The sequence below is a fragment of the Callorhinchus milii genome, unplaced genomic scaffold (assembly GCF_018977255.1).
Source record: "Callorhinchus milii isolate IMCB2004 unplaced genomic scaffold, IMCB_Cmil_1.0 Scaffold2, whole genome shotgun sequence".
NCBI classification, from domain to species: Eukaryota; Metazoa; Chordata; class Chondrichthyes; order Chimaeriformes; family Callorhinchidae; genus Callorhinchus; species Callorhinchus milii.
In genome coordinates, this window is record NW_024704743.1 from 26,063,030 (window position 1) to 26,080,071 (window position 17,042).

Here is a 17,042-nt window from a genome sequence, read left to right on the forward strand (position 1 = left end):
GGAGAGAAGAGAAACGCGCTTGCGCGTGGCTCCACTTCCTCGCGGCGCAGCACCACCCCACCCCACCCGCTGGCCCGCTCGCGCGCGCGCGCGCACGTCCCCCCGCCCTCCCTCCCTCCCCCCCCCCCCCACCCCGTGCCGCCCCAGTAACGGTCAGTGCGCGAGAGGCGAGCGGAAGTGGTGCGCAGAGGCCCCGTCCCCCCCCCCCCCCCCTCCCTCCCTCCTCCCGTGGTCTCAGGACGACGTCTGGGCGGCCGTTGTCAGCAATGGGCAAGAAACACAAGAAGCACAAGAGCGAGTGGCGCTCGTACGACGGTCAGTGAGAGGGGGCGGGAGAGGGAGGGACGGGGAGGGGGACGGGACAGGGGGAGAGGGAGGGTGAGGGAGAGGGAGGGACAGGGGGAGAGGGAGGGTGAGGGAGAGGGAGGGACAGGGGGAGAGGGAGGGAGGGAGAGGGAGGGACAGGGGGAGAGGGAGGGAGGGAGGGACAGGGAGGGAGGGGGAGAGGGACGGGGAGAGGGAGGGAGGGGGAGAGGGAGGGAGGGACAGGGAGAGAGGGACAGGGGGAGAGGGAGAGAGGGACAGGGAGAGAGGGACAGGGAGGGAGGGACAGGGAGAGAGGGAGGGACAGGGGGAGAGGGAGGGACAGGGGGAGAGGGAGGGAGGGACAGGGGGAGAGGGAGGGAGGGGGAGAGGGAGGGACAGGGGGAGAGGGAGGGAGGGACGGGGAGAGGGAGAGGGAAAGAGGGACGGAGATAACAGGGGGAGGGAAAGAGGGAGGGAGGGACAGGATGGGGAGGGAGGGAGGGAGGGACAAGGGGAGAGAAAGGTGGGAAGGGAAATGGGGGGAGGGAGGGAGGGAAAAGGGAGGAGAAAGGGGTGGAAGGAGCAGGACAGGACGGAGGGAGAAAAGAAAAGGGAGCGGAGGGCGGTGACCCTGCGTCGTCTCACACCAGTGGGCGGTGTGTTTCCATGTATTTTGAAAATAATGGCTGACCACGACGACGACAACAACGACAACAACAATCCTTGCGTTTGGCATCGGGGTTCTTTTGAGACGTCGCGCGGCGGACCGTGAAGTCAGTGCTTCGTGGGCGAAGGGGCCGTCGGCGGTGGTCCCACGACCCGTCGTGGATCGAGCGAGCGATTCCTTATTTTTTTTGGGGGGTGGGGGGGGGCGCAAGGAATTATTACCCCCGTGGAGCAAAAACGTGGCGCCTCGGGGACCTCCTCCCGACGGGAAAGGCGCCGTGTGAATTGCAATTCGAAGGGTGAATGCTTCTGCCCCCCCCCCCACCCGCGGGGAGACAGGCAGTCACTCCGCTAACAAAGACTCCCATGTCGACCACAGGACCTGTCAGACCCTTTTTTATAATAACAATAATCCTTTTGCATTTGATATAGCATCTTCTCACGTCTTTGAGACGTCTCGGAGCGCTTCACAGGCTGTGCCGTCAAGTGAATTGACTGTGTTTTGTGGGCAAAGCTTACCTCAGGCGAAATTCACCTCTCGAGCATTGTGGCAAACTCGCTCTTGGATCCCGTCTTCACAAAAAAGTTCTTAAGAATAATTGTACTTGCCTGTCTCTAGCTATTTTAGGAAGCTCAAACGTATTGAGTAAAGTAATAATAATAATAATAATCCTTGCATTTGATATAGCGCTTTTCACGTCGGGAGGACGTCCCAAAGCGCTTCACAGAACACACTGTAAAGTGAATTGACTGTATATTTGTGGGTGAACACGGCAGCCAATTGCGCACAGCAATGTCCCACAAACAGTCGTTGATTGAAAATGACCAATTTATTATTGTTTTTGGTTTTGGAGGGATTATTATTAGGCTCTGTGTGGAGTAAGGAAACTTGCCCAAGGTTTCGCCCTCTGCCTGGAATTGAACTCAGGTCTCTCACTTGCAAAGCGAGTGCTCTAACCACTGAGCTACAGGACTCCAAAGTAATATAACACATGTCACATGGCAGTCTTTCTTATTGGCCTGGCTGAAAACCTGGGCCAATAGAAAATTGTGAAAATATTTGCTAAACATTGCAGGAGAATTTGACAAATTTTGCTGGAAAATGCTGGGGTGATGTTGAATGGTTCATTTTACTGCCAAGCGACATTTTTTCACTTTACTGATGCAACCTAAACGTGAAGAAATCGGACATTAAATTGGTGCAACAAAAAAATGAATGCTTTCATTAACAATAACTGGGTGGGCTGCTCGGGGGTGACAGCAACACAGACCCCAAGGGGCGAATGGTCAGTTTCCACCCCGCACTACATTTAAAGGCCTGGAGATCTGCCAAACACCCACATTACATTGCTTCCCAAGCTCGCCAGTGTCTTGACTGCGGGGCTCCAGGAGGTCAACATTTCCTGACTCTCGGGACTGACACCGTGCACAGACACACGGAGAGACACACAGAAAGAGTGACACACACCCAATCACACACACAGACACTGAGAGACACACAGACAGACATACAGAGAGAGATATATACTCACATAGATACACTTACAAACAGACACACGTACAATCTCAACAGTAGGGCCTGGGTTGAGCGAAGCCTATTTCCCGCTCGCGCCGCACATGTGCTTCCAGAGCCGCTCTGCCCACAGTAGAGTCGAGTCCTGTAGCTCAGTGGTTAGAGCACTCGCCTCGCAAGTGAGAAACCTGGGTTCGATTCCCAGCAGGCAAAACCTTGGGCAAGCTTTCTTACTCCACACGCCTGATAATAATCCCTCAAGAAAAAAAAAATAATAAATTGGATCACTTCAATCCACGACTGTTTGTGGGACACTGCTGTGCTCAATTGGCTGCCACGTTTCGCTCACAAATATACAGTCAATTCACTTGACAGTATATTCCGTGAAGCGCATTGAGACGTTTAGAAGACGTCAAAAGCGCTATATCAAATGCAAGGATATTATTTTATTACTATAGTGTCGAGTAAATAGTCAATAGCAGCGCACAGACCCCAGGGATCGGGCAGACTGCATTTTTAGAGATTTTTAGCAGATGAGGTTGTTTGTAGTGGATTCCGCAGAAAAATTGCAGCCGGACTTTTCTATTGGCCCAGCCTAAAACCATTTAGAAATTACTTGTACAGAGTAAATTTAAACTATAATAACATAACAATACTGCTTGTGATTGATACAGCGCCTTATCAAGTCGGGAGGGAGTCTTGAAGCACTTCACAGTACACACTGCAGTGCATCGTTTTTTTTAAAAGGAATTGTTACCCCCAGAAAAGCGGTCCAACAGTTGACTAACAACCAGGTTCATACTTACTGCTAGGTAAACAGAAGTGTGTGGAGTAAGGAAACTTGCCCAACATTTCCCCCTGGCAGGAATCGAACCCAGGTCTCTTGCTTACTCTAAACACAGAGTTAAGCCAGTAATTTGCAGGAATTTACTGTACTAGGAACATAGAAGCATAGAAATTAGGAGCAGGAGTAGGCCATTTGTCCCCTCGAGCCTGCCCCGCCATTCAATAAGATCATGGCTGATCTTCTAACGTAACTCCATCTGCCTGCCATATCCCCATATCCCTTAATCCCTCTCAGCTCCAAACACCTTCAATTTGTGATGTTGGCTGTGCCACCTGAGGAAGTGTTCAGCAAAGGGCAGGTACCAGTGGCAAGAAAAGGGAAAGGGTACACTGGTTATACCGGCCTTTCCCCAAACAGATGGTAGCAGAATTGTAGTGATGGTAAACTAAGAAAAGGATCTATTTTCTTTCCCATCTTCCTGAGATTGACGGAGAATGCACAATCACTACACCTGCAAACATATAATAAACCTTGCATACAAAAAACATGAACTACAATCAGATAACTAGCCCAAATGTAAACACCTGCTTTATTATTGGAGACGTTCTTGCTTGTGTATTAAGATTTTTTTTCTTTTTTTAAAACAGATTTCACTGATAAACCAACTGAAAAGCCACTTAAGCTAGTACTGAAGGTGGGAGGAAGTGAAGTCACTGAGCTCTCGGGCTCAGGACATGATTCTAGTTATTACGATGATCGATCAGACCATGACAGGGAGCGACACAAGGAAAAGAAAAAGAAGAAGAAAAAGAAGTCTGAGAAAGAAAAAGATAAACATATTTCAGATGAAGACCGTCGGAGGAGGAAGGCAAGTAGTCAAACTATTAATTAATTCTTCACTTAGAGGTTCTTGAATTTTAGTGTTGGTACAGAAGGTATAGTATTAGAAATCTAACCTCAGTTTTACAAAGGTGGTTGCATGTCTGTGACACAGTAGAAAGGTCTGTTTTGCCATGAAATAAGTTGTGTATGCAAGCATCTTATTCTCCGACAAACAAACTATAGATTCCAACCCAGATCTTCAAGAGATGATGAACAAAGCAGTTTGTTTTAGAATCTCAGTGGCAGAATTGATCAGTAGTGTACACATGATCAATGCTTTTTTTAAATATTGTGGCTCAGGGGTCTTTACTTCCCCACATCCAAGCCATGACCCGCTCTGCCTTCCCTCACCTCCTTAACATCACCCGACTCCGCCACTACCTCACCCCTCAGGTCGCTGAAACTCTTGTTCGTGCCTTCATCACCTCCAGGATCAACTATGCAAACTCCCTGCTTGTCGCCTTCCCAACTCCTCCCTCCACAGGCTGCAGATAATCCAGAACTCTGCAGCCCGTGTCCTCTCCCGCACCAAACTCCATGACCCCATCTCCCATTCTTGCCCAACTCCATTGGCTCCCTATCCTTCAGAGGATTCAGTTCAAGATCATGGTCCTCACCTACAAAGCCCTCCATGGCCTCGCCCCACCCTACCTCTGGGATCTCCTAACCCCCTATCAACCTGCCCGCTCCCTCCGCTCGGCCCACTGCGTCCTGCTTCACGTCCCCCGACACACCCGCCCCACCATTGGAGGAAGAGCCTTCAGCCACTCTGCCCCCACCCTCTGGAATTCCATTCCCCAATCACTCCGTCTCGCCCCCTCCTTAGCCTCCTTCAAGTCCCGCCTCACAACCCTCCTCTTCAGCCATGCCATCAGTCACCCCCTTCTCCCCTCCCTTCTCCCTCCCTGACCCCAGCTTGGGTCTGAAATGCTGTACACTGTCCAGCGCTTTGGGACGTCCTCCCGACGTGAAAGGCACTATACAAATCTAATCTTGTTGTTGTTGTTAATGATAACGAGTTCCAAAGCCTTGGCAAGGAAGGGCAGGTTGGAAATGGGTCGGTAATTTGTGAGGTTGCAGGGATCAAGGATGAGGAGGGAAGTGACAGCGGTTTTAAGGGGGAGGAGAGCGCGACTGGTTGACTGTCGGCCAGCAGCAGAGAGAGGAGGGGGAGTTGGGTGACCAGCAACAGGGTGGGGAGGGGGTCTAGGCAGCAGGTGTTGGGCTTCATCTGGGAGATGGTGGTTGAGAGGAAGTAAAAGGGGCAAAGGAGTTTAGGAAACGGGGAATGGTAGAGTCTGTTGTGGAAGGAGGGGGTGATGTAGATGGTCTGGGAGGTGCGGAAGGGCACGTAAGGAAGGAGGATGCAGCCAAGTGGATATTTTCAATTTTTGACATGAAGAGTACTAGGATCTCTTTGCACTTGGTGTTTGAGGTGAGGATGGAGGGGTGAGTAGATGAGTTGATGGATGGTGGAGAACAGTGCCTTTGGGTTGTTTTTGGCCAACTCTGTTTTTGGCCAGAGATATCGACTTTACTCATTTTGAAGCTTATCCGCTATCTTCTGCTCACGAGATTCAAACAATTACGATGCCAGTACCGGGATTTGCCGGCATTTTTTCAGCACCGAAAAATACCAGTAAATGCTAGTATTGGCATTATAATTACACTTAGCTGGAAATTCTTGCTCGCCATACCGGATCTCCCCACTTCCCCAATTGGTCCGACTGCAAGCGCTTTTAATGTATATGTTTTCTTTAACCTTTTGTGTGCGTGTGTGCGTGCAGTCCCAGAGGGTAATTAATGCCAAACAGGTTGCCAGGAAGTGTGGTTGAGGCCAGCATCGTCGATCATTTAAAAAGCATCTTGGTCTGTTATGGGAAGATGGTAGGGTGGGTATTCTGGAAGAATGGGATCAAATCGGTGAAGGGCCTTCTTCATCTGAACTAATCTTGTGATCTTTGCAGCCATCAATGGCTACATATGTTTCCCAAAAGAGAGACTGGTTGTGTTCAATGCTAAATAAATACTCCTCAATTTTACTCAGTGGCGCAGGTTAACTCTTGTTTACCAATATATTTTGCAGTATTTAACGGTTAAACACTTCTCAACAGACAGACTTTTTCACAAACATATTTCACTAATGGAGGAATTAAGACATCTGTTTGTGACTGTTCTCAATAATCCTCAAATTGTCAAATGTCAGAAAATATTTGAGTTCTATTAATTGACTTCTAGGTCAGAAAATATAATCCAATATGTTAATGGTTAAATATTTTTGTATATTAAATCATCTCTGAAAACACATTTTTAACTGATTACTCAGAGCCTCACAAAGTAATGTGCTTGGCATCATGTTGAATGTTGCCCAACGCATTCAGTTTGCATCTTTTAAGCACCACATCTGTCTTTTCTCCGTAATGGCTCAAAGGCAGTGACTAAATTTCATGTTGAGCCCATGTCCAGATTCAACATGGGCACTGTACAATATTCAACTACTATACATTTGCACCAGTTTGCTTGCTGACCTATTTGCTTGTTTGAAAATTCACAATTGATTGTGTCACCTTGTGGGAAGATTTTTCACTTTTCTGCGCACTGCATGTCTACTGAGCTAACTATTTAACGTGTGTTCTCTAAGAGGGGAATCTGACTGGAAGGTGAAGTTTTACACAAGTTCATATTTGCAATGAAATTGCTAAAGGACTTCTTTTGCATGTTGGCGATTTCTTGTTCTGTGGTTGCACAGGTTAAAATTAGAACCATTTCCGGCAGGTGGTGTTCACCAAATATCGTTCTAGTTGGATAGGTGCATCTAATGAAACGGCTGTGTGAGTACATTTTACTAATTAGACTGTATTCTAATAGGAAGAGAAGAAACGAAAGCGTGAAAAGGAACATGTCGACAGCGAAGCAGATGCTGATGAATTTGACCCAGGAAAAAGGGTGGAAGTTGAGCCTCCTACAGATCGGCCAGTCAGATCATGTAGAACAAAAGAACACGGTAGAGAATCTGATCATAATTTCTTTTAAGTTTTATCTCTCTTTGAGTGGACTGATTGTAGGCAATTATTAGGCAGGTTTGATATGAAGTGCACAACCCACCATCATTGACTTCAGCCACTACGCCCCTAAACTCTGGAATTCCCTGCCTCAATCCCTTGGCCTCGCCCTCTTGATCTTTAAATCTCACAAAAGTCACCACATATGGTCGCCGCCGTGTCCTTCTGCCTTGCTTGAAGTCTAACCCCGCACAGTGCTCCAAAACATTATCCTGCGTGAAGGGCGCTATATAAATCCAATTTGTTGTTGTAATTTATATAACTGGAAATATAGAAGGATCTGAATAGATTCAGGAGTTAGGCTGAAAATGACAACCGTAAACATGAACAGAATGATGAGATGAAGAAAGGAGAATTAATATTGGAAATATAAACAAAATAATAGTCTGCACGGGGTGATACAATTGAGGGATTTTGGAGCATTAGTGGATAGATTGAAATTAATCTATTCAGTCACACTCCCAAATTATTCATCTCTTCTCCCAACTTTACTGTGTTTTTTTGGGGAGCACTAGAATCTTAGTATTTGGTTAAGTTCTTCACTAATAAAACAACTTTTTTCCTTTAAAAGTAGAAAATGAGAACACTCCACTGCAGCAATTGTTGGAGCATTTTTTGCGTCAGTTACAGAGGTAAGCTGTGTAATTATTTTTTGGGGGGATTTCGGTGTCTGACATTTAGGAAACAATCACCATGCTTAGGAGTATCTAAACTAGATAGAGTTCCATGCATGCCACCTACACATGAAAATTCCTGTGTTTGGATTAATAATAATAATTCTTGCATTTGGTATAGCACCTTTCATACTAAGAGAAAATCCCAAAGCGCTTTACAGGGTTTTAGTGTGAAATTGAGTCACTGTGTATTTGTGGGTGAATGAATGCAGTGTGCACTCTCTCCCAAGAGGGATGATTACTGCTTACCTAATTCTAGAGATTATCAAATTTTACCGCTCCGCCCTCGCCTCCTCTAAATTGTCGTTCTGCTCCAAGACAATCTTGGAAGCTAAGGACAACCCTAGGCTCCTCTTCTCCATCACCAACCAGTTCCTACGCCCATCCTCTCAAGCCTCGCCCATCCTCAATGCCAACTGCGAGGCGATGCTGGACTTCCTCAAAACCAAAGTCGAGAGGATCTGCTCAGCTGCCTCTGCCCTTCCATCTATTACCCCCTCCCCATCTACCCCTCACACCCCGGCCCTTACCCATCCCTCCCTCCACACCTTCGAACCTGTCTCCCACTCTTCTCTCACCACCACTATAACCCACACGAAAACGACCACCTGCTCCCTCAACCCCATCCTACCCCTCTCCTTACCTCCCAGCTTCACCTTCTTACTCACAGCCATCATAAACCATCCTACCCATAAGCCATCCTACCCCTCTCCTTACCTCCCAGCTTCACCTTCTTACTCACAGCCATCATAAACCTCTCCCTCTCCAGTGGCACCATTCCCACCCCTTTAAAACCGGAAGTCATCACTCCTATCCTTAAAAAAAACCTCCCTGGACCCATTCCTGCTCTCTAACTACCACCCCAACTTAAACCTCCCTTTGCTTTCCAAGGTCTTGGAACAAGTCATTGCTTCCCAGCTTCACTTCTTTCTCTCCTGCCACTCCCTTCATAAACCCCTCCACTGCTGCCTTCAATTCTGTTGATCACTCTATCCTTATCTACCGCCTCTCCTCTCACCTCAACCTTCATAGTTCTGTCCTTGAAGGTTTCAGATCGTACCTCTCACACCATCACCACTTCATCTCCCCAAGTGTTTTCTCCTCTAGCCCCTGCACCATCTCATGCAGCGTTCCTCGGGGCTCTTGGTCCCGTCCTCTTCAATGTCTATATGCTCGCTCTTGGTGACATCATCTGCAGACATGGGGTCAACTTCCACATGTGTGTGAATGACACCCAACTATATCTCTCTGCCTCCAGCCTTGACTCCAGGACCACTGCTGTCCTGACAGAATCAAGTCCTGGATGAGAGTTAACTTTCTTCAGTTGAACGTCAACAATATCGAGGCTCTCCTGATTGGCTCCCGTCATCGCCTCTTCACCTCAGGCGCTGACAGCATCACCATCCAAGGATGCGACTCCACCTCACTAAGCCAGTCCAGAACCTTGGTGTCTTGTTTCACCCTCAATTATCCTTTCTACCGCACATCCATGACATGACCTGGTCTGCCTTCCCCCACCTCAGCAATATCTCCCGGTTCCGCCATTGTCTCACATTGCAGGCTGCCGAAACCCTCATACACGCATTCATAACATCCAGGCTTGACTATGCAAACTTCCTGCTTGTCGGCCTCCCCACCTCCTCCCTCTGTAGGCTGCAGATCACCCAGAACTCTGCAGCCTGTGTCCTCTCCGGCACCAGGCTCCGTGATTCTATCACTCCCATCCTCGCCCGACTCCACTGGCTTCCCATCACATAGAGGATACAGTTCAAGATCCTGGTCCTCACCTTCAAAGCCCTCCGTGGCCTCGCTCCCTGCTACCTCTGTGACCTCCTACCCTTTACCAAACTGCCCACTGAGCAGGCTCCAGCCTGCTTCACGTCTCCCACCTCGCCTACCCCATCATTCGCAGCCAGGCCTTAAGCCACTCTGCCACCACTGCGGAACTCCATCCGCAGTCCCTCCACCTTGCCTCCTTCAAGACCCACCTCAAGATCATCCTCTTTGAAAGTGCTTTCAATCAGTCTCCTTCCGCCCCTGCCTTCCATCCTCCCCAATCCCGAACCCCACCTCAGGTCCGAAACACTGACTGTCCAGCGCCTGGGACATCCTCTCGGCCTGAATGGTGCTGTACAAATGTAATTTTGTTGTTGTAGAGTGTATTAGGCATAGGTTAGACTAGCCAAGGCTTGGAGATCTCAGAGTGTATGTTGAGGTATTGCTGGAACTTAATCAGCTAACAACACATAGATTTCCATTGAAAGCCCCATCTGGCAAGGTTTCTACTGATTGTCCAGCTAGGACAGGGTTTTAGCTTACAGGATTAATCTGAACTGATTGGTAATAAGACCTTCTCCCAGTGACTGGTCTGCCTCTCCGAGGCAATGTCCTGGAATACTATGGACCCGCCTGGCTCAGGAACCGATCTACCAAGAACGCCATAGAGGATTGACTTCACTCCGACATTTCATTGTGAAGCATTTCACCCTGAAGCCAGTTGAGCTCCAAGGAGAACCCGTTAACCTTTCCTCCCTAACCCCCACCCCCGCATGGATTGTCACTATTTGATCATTCACATTCGACAAGAGCCTGTTGAGACCTCACTAGATACATAGCAGGTACCAAGTCCTCCCTGCAAGCTTCCTGGTGAGCAGCTCAGTTCATACAGACAGATACTCTTTTTCAAATAGTTTTGTTTTACAGGATTATTTTGTGGCGCTCTATAATTATACACTTTCTTCAGTAGCTGTGGAGTGGAATTTTTAGGTAAAATAATAATAATAATTCTTGCATTTGATACAGCACTTTTCACGTCTTCTAGACGTCTCAAAGCGCTTCACAGACTATACTGTAAAGTGAATTGACTATATTTGTGGGCGAAATCCAGCAGCCAATTGCGTACAGCAGTGTCCCACAAACAGTTGTGGATTGAGTGACCAAATTCTTTTTATTTATTTTGAAGGAATTATTACCCCCAGAAAAGCGACCCGCCAATCGACTAACAGCCAGGTTCCTACTTACTGCTAGGAAAACAGAAGTGTGTGGAGTAAGGAAACTCGCCCAAATTTTCGCCCTGCCAGGAATCGAACCCAGGTCCTCTCGCTTGCGAGGCGAGTGCTCTAAACACTAAGCTACAGGACTCCACGTAATTTGCTACTATGGAAATACATTTTATTTCAATAATTTGCGTATCATACCTTCCTGTTTTATGAAGTGAGTTAAGCCTTCTACCAAAATAACTCTTTTGTAGTCCAAGAATGATCAGATATGTCAGGAGATGGAGGGAAAAGGAAGATTGCAAACTGGAGTTTACATTGATGGTTAATGCTTTAAATAATGTTTTTCTTCTTCTCAGGAAAGACCCTCATGGATTCTTTGCATTTCCTGTGACGGATAGCATTGCACCTGGCTATTCAATGATAATAAAACATCCAATGGATTTCAGCACCATGAAGGATAAAATCTTGACAAATGATTACAATTCCATCACAGAATTCAAGGTAGAGATAATATCTAAGACTCTTGTTGAGTACGGAGAGTGTATTGTTTGTCATATGATGAAGCATGTATTGATCGTGCACTTTGTCTCCATGTTTGCTCAGCAAACTAGATTTTTTAAATTATACAGTTCCAACATTAATACATTTTAAGCTACCTTTTGTTTTTTTTCCTCCTTTAATTGGAGGCTGAGAAAAGATTTAAAAAGATTAGGATTTTTCGTTCTTCACCAGGTTTCCTGTGTTAGATTTATTGTGGGGATACATGCTTAAAAGTATCAAACCGAATTGAGAGCTTTGTGCATCCCACCCGTCCATGGAAATTCCACAGATATTTGTTGGGATGGAATGCGCACTCCTTCCCTCTCTCTTGCAATGGAGAGAACTGTTTGGCCAGCCTACCCCTGCTTGTCCAACTAGAACCACCCTTCCCATTAGGGCTTTGACTTGCAGGAGCCGAGTGGGATGATTCCCTGCCCCTAGTGAGTAGTCTGGCCTTCCAAGTCTTGCTGATGAGTCAGCCTGAAATAATGCGGACCCGCCTGGCTGAAGAACCAAACTGCTGAGACCGCCACAGAGGGGTGGCTCAATTCTTACATTCCGTTGTCAAACATGACACCTTGGGGCAGTTCAGGTCGAAGGAGACCCTGCTTGTTCAGATCAGTTGCAGAGGGTTTTAACTCTGCTTGTCTCTACTGAGTTTTAATTCCAGTAATACTTAAACATTTGAAAATTGTCTGTTTTTCAAGAGGAAGATCTGACTTATGATACAAACTTGCACTCAAATATAGAAAGGGAAATGAAAGGCTGCCTTGCTGATTGAAAGCAGAATTAGAATTTCCTCGAACAGAGTTGTATTCTAATGCATAAAGTAGACGTAAAGTAGCACGGCCATTCGCTATCACTTCTAGATTTGCTGGGGATGTTGCCGATGTTACTGAGGCACACTCCACTTGTCATGCACATGAAGTCATCCAGTCAGTGGTGACTCCTCACAGTCACTCCAGTGGTTGGCTGGAGTTGCTGCTGATATCAAATTAAATGTTGTCTCAGGACTTCTAATATGCTTTTTGTTCATCAAAAGTCCTGAAACCATCTGCCTGAATCACAGCAGCAAGATTTAATTCTAGGACCCTACCCTGCGTGAGAGGCGCAGTACAAATTGTTGTTGTTAATTGATCTTATGTGTCCAATTCCAGTGAACTATTGCACACGAATACATTTTTTTTGTATGTGGGATTTGTCATAAGCACAATAACTTTCAGTCCTTTTTATTTTTTTGCTTGCAGGCTGATTTCAAACTAATGTGCGATAATGCAATGACTTACAATCGACCCGAAACCGTATACTACAAGGCAGCGAAGAAATTGCTTCACACCGGATTTAAGATGATGAGTAAAGTAAGATTCATTTTACTTGGGGGCCAATGAGGTGGTGTGTAACAAAATTATTGTCAAGTAGTGATGGGTCACCACAACAGTTTGTTGCTCGAAGCTGAGGTTTTAGCTTGCCAGTTAAATATTTATTTGATGAGGCCTCCTTATAACAAACTATGAGAGGTACTCAGATTAAGTAATACTGAGAGAAGAGACAAAAATTACCAACTGGTTCAATCCAATTAATATAGCAATAGTCTTGGATTAGATTTTTCATATTTTCGTTCTTCTCCAACTACCAGTGAAATGCACTTATAGTAATTTTGCTGGAGCAAGCAAGAGACGATGTTTGTGTTGAGCTGTCGCTACTGTGAGTGATCCATTCTGTGCATAATTCAGCTATTGCACCATCATTTGTATTGCTAGGACTACCAGAAACTACCTTTATAGTGGAAGAGTTTTTGTAATATTCTTGAAATGCATAATTGAAGTAAGTTAACATTTATTGTTTTTTCTATGCTGTTATGTTTTTGGTTGTAAACATTATATTCAGTAGTGTGTGTTCAATAGTGTGTATTGCTTTTTGTGCAGTTGGGCCCATTTTAATGTTATTGGAAGTGATTTTCAGCATCCCATTGAATATTTTATTTTTTCCCCATCACCCTTTTGCGATCCTCCATTGTGATTTTGCAGACTGTAGAGTCTTTGCTGAAATGTGCCGTACACCACATGTAAACATGAGTGATGTACTTCATTGAGCCATGATCACAATGGTCATCTGAAATCACCCTCATTTGCAGGAGTGTCAGTCATAAAAACACAGGCAACATCAATGACCAGCTACCACTGTGTGCTGTGCATGTGCATGCAGCTCACCCCAGCACCTGGGGAGAAGTAAAAAGCGTGCCCTTCTGTGTTCTCTGCTTACAGGAGCGCCTGTTAGCTTTGAAGCGCAGCATGACATTCATGCAGGAGATCGATTTTTCTCAGCAGGCAGCACTGTTAGGTGATGAGGATACAGGACAAGAAGAAACTGTTGCAGAAGTTACTGTGGTGCCCGTTGAAACTACTACCAAGAAATCCAAGAAGCAGAGTAAAGAAGTCATCAGGTAAATAGAAATTCATTCTTTCCCTTCGTATCAAAGGATTTAAAAATGGAGTGGAATAATGTAATGCAATGTTGATAAGCAGTGACTTCCACATTTTGAAGATCTCAAAAAGAATCTGCTGTATGAATGAATGCTAAGTGTCCTATTTGCTGAAATGTTGCTGGCTGAATCAGTATTCTCCACTGATTCTCCTCACTGCTCCACCTCTGCTTCACCTCCACGTGATCTCCTTTCCTGGCTCAGCTCTTCTATTCCGGCATATTCACCTTGTGTTTTCTAGCAATTTCTCCTCTTGCGCCCGCGCAGCATTACAGGGTTACTCGGGGCTCTATTCTCTGTCTTCCCTTTCATCATCTTATGGTATTATATCTATATGCTTCATCCCTTGGTGATATCATACAATACAAAATCACATTTGTATAGCACCTCTCACGTCGGGAGGACGTCTCATGATAATGTAGTCAGGGATTCAGACCTGAGGGAGGGGGGTTTGGGGTAAAGGAGGATGGAGGGTAGGAGACCTGGATCAGACCGAAGCCTGCTGAGCAGAGTAAGCGGACAGGTTGATATGGGGTTAGCAGGTCACAAAAGTAGGAAGAAGCAAGACCGTGAAGGGTCGTGAAGGTGAGGATGAGGATTTTGAACTCTATCCTCAGGCGAGGGTGGGTGTAATCGTGTCACGGACCCTGGTGTGGGAGAGGACATGAGCTGCAGAGTTCTGGATCTGCAGCTTGTGGAGGGAAGAGTTGGGAAGGACTTAAGTGAATCTGGATATCGAGTTTAAAGCTAATCTCTTGCATCATTGTAATTTCTGTCTCAGAAAGGCCTATTTTAAGAGAGTATTCTGTTGTGGAATTGAAGGATTTAATGAATAAGAAACGGTAGTATTTGTGACAAACAGTAATGACCAAAGATTACTTTTGAATCAGCAGTAACAAACTGAAAGAACTATTCCTGGTGGAATTTCCTGAGAGGGTGTTATAGAGCTTCAAAGCCTCCAACTTTTGAAGACTTTCAGCACATTTTTGCAGTACTTGAGTTATTTCTTTGAGATCTAGTTAGTGTTAGCAGTTCTGTGCTTGCAGTAGCAAGCAGTGGATACAAAAATGTAGTGCCTGATTAATTTCCTGTTAATCAAGCGTTATGATATTTTGTTTTTCAGTTATTTGTATGAGCCAGAAGGGACCGCATGCAGTTCGACAGACAGTACAGCGGAGGAACATGTGCTAGCTTTGGTGGAACATGCAGCTGATGAAGCTCGTGATCGGATCAGTAGACACGCGCCTAACAGCAAGGTAGTTCATGGGCAGTTGGAGAATAACGTGTATAAAATTTATTTGACAACTATTCTCACTTATTTCCAGAGTCCATAAATTAAATTTTTTTGGGGTCAGCTGGATGTCTGACACATGTGGAAACCCATCACCATCCTTAAGAGTATCCATAACAGACTGAGTTCCAAACATGCCGCATGGAAATTCCTGTGTCTGTAGTGGAATGTGCACTCATTCTAGACGGATGCTGACCTAATTCCGAGAATATTAGGCTCAGATTGGCAAGAGCCAAGACTTGGGGACTGCTGGAATATGCTTGGGGTACTGCTGGAGATTAACCAGCAAAAGCTGCACAAGTTGCCATTGAAAACACTGAAATCTCACTTTAAAACCTACCTCTTCTAGTGCTTCTTTCCCCCACCCCTTCTTAATCTGTGTCTGATCTTGCTATTGTTAAGTACTCAGAGATGTTCTCCTACATGAAGGGTGCCGAATAAAATCAAGTTGTTGAACTGGTGAATAAACCATTCTCATGAAGTGCTTCTGTTGGTGTACCAACAGTATATTTAATACTGAATGACACCAATATCAATAAAACAATATACACTTATACAATATACATAACTCCTTTTGTCTCAGGAGGATGTCTCCAGTGCTTAACACAGCTGACTGAGATCCTGAATTGAGGGGCGGAACGTCTGAGGAGGGGGAAGGTGGCTGAAAGGACAGTTGAAAATATCGGCCTTAGCAGGTTTTGAATGTGGGGAGGAATGGGGCAAGTCAGAGGCCAGTGTCTGCTGAGCAGAGGGAGTGGCTGGAGCAGTAGGGTCAAAGAGATAGGATGGATAATGTAGAACTGTGATGCCAAGTTCTCAATAAGAAACATTTTGAGAATTTTAAATGTTTTACCAACAAGCGAGCAAGGCAATGTACATTAAAGAACAATACAACAACATCTTGCATTTATATAGAACCCTTCAGGTGGGGTAGCATCCTGCAGCGCTTGACAGTGGCGGAGTCTGACCACGAGCCAGAAGGAGGGGGGAGGTGACCATAGGCACAATCAAAAAGTAAGGTCTTTAGGTGGGATTTGAAAGTGGGGAGGGAGGGGCCGAGGCGGAGGGATTGAGGCAAACAGTTCAAAGCTTCGGGGCATAGCGGCTGAAAGCACAGGCACCGACAGTGGAGTGGAAGGGGCGAGGGATGAACAGGAGGCTGGAGCTGGCCGAGCAGAGGCAGCGGGTGGTGGAGTAGGGGATAACCAAATCGGATAGGTAGGGAATTGCTATTTGAAAGCGATTTAGAGGATCTTGAAGTTGATCCGTTCGGTAATTGGGAGCCAGTGCAGCCTGGCAAGGACTAGTGTGATGGGGGTACAGAGTTTTGTGCAGGTTACTATCTGGAGTTCTAAATTAATTGAATTTTGTGTATTGTGTATGGTTCACAGTTATAATATATATAACTTACCTTAAATACCACAAGTGTGCACAGACATTCTGGCCTGAGATCATAACTAGTTGCTGTTATGAAAGTGCTCATTTTATTCTCTACAGCAAACACAGAACTGTGATAATTCCAGATGTACAAGTACAATGCAACTTTTCATTTTGTTCTAATGTGCAATTTCTATTCTATTCAGATTGGCTACCTTAAAAAGGAAGGAGATGGTGCTCTGCTGTTTGCTGTTGTAAACCAATCTGATCCAGACACTGAAGGCAGGTTACATTCCGTGCTTGGTTACAGAATTGTTTCTGAAATATTCTAACCTCCTTCAATCATTTTTTATGTTTGGAAAAGTGGGAAAAAAACGTAGAATTATTTCGTCTTAGTGGTGATCTGCCCGATTGTCCATAATTGGCAAAGTGCCAAAGTATCCATTATTTTAATTCATTATCC

At 45.8% G+C, this 17,042-nt stretch overlaps 1 protein-coding gene across 12 annotated transcripts in view; it reads left to right on the plus strand.

The window, feature by feature from the left end:
• The first annotated feature begins 215 nt into the window (after positions 1 to 215).
• The window catches only part of brd9 (bromodomain containing 9), a 36,505-nt gene continuing 19,678 nt past the window's right edge, over positions 216 to 17,042 (plus strand). For 5 of the 12 annotated variants that reach the window (XR_006084834.1, XR_006084833.1, XM_042331740.1 and 2 more), the window contains exons 1-9: positions 216 to 315; positions 3,920 to 4,140; positions 7,023 to 7,158; positions 7,791 to 7,848; positions 11,246 to 11,390; positions 12,677 to 12,787; positions 13,694 to 13,872; positions 15,035 to 15,167; positions 16,786 to 16,861. Coding sequence is in view for 10 of the 12 variants with exons in the window: in XM_042331740.1 (XP_042187674.1) it covers positions 267 to 315; positions 3,920 to 4,140; positions 7,023 to 7,158; positions 7,791 to 7,848; positions 11,246 to 11,390; positions 12,677 to 12,787; positions 13,694 to 13,872; positions 15,035 to 15,167; positions 16,786 to 16,861 (1,108 nt within the window). In the remaining 2 variants the exon portion in view is untranslated. Of the gene's footprint in view, positions 316 to 3,919; positions 4,141 to 7,022; positions 7,159 to 7,787; positions 7,849 to 11,245; positions 11,391 to 12,676; positions 12,788 to 13,693; positions 13,873 to 15,034; positions 15,168 to 16,785; positions 16,862 to 17,042 lie in introns of all 12 variants that reach the window. The other 7 variants (XM_042331743.1, XM_042331747.1, XM_042331745.1 and 4 more) reach the window with 5 other exon arrangements.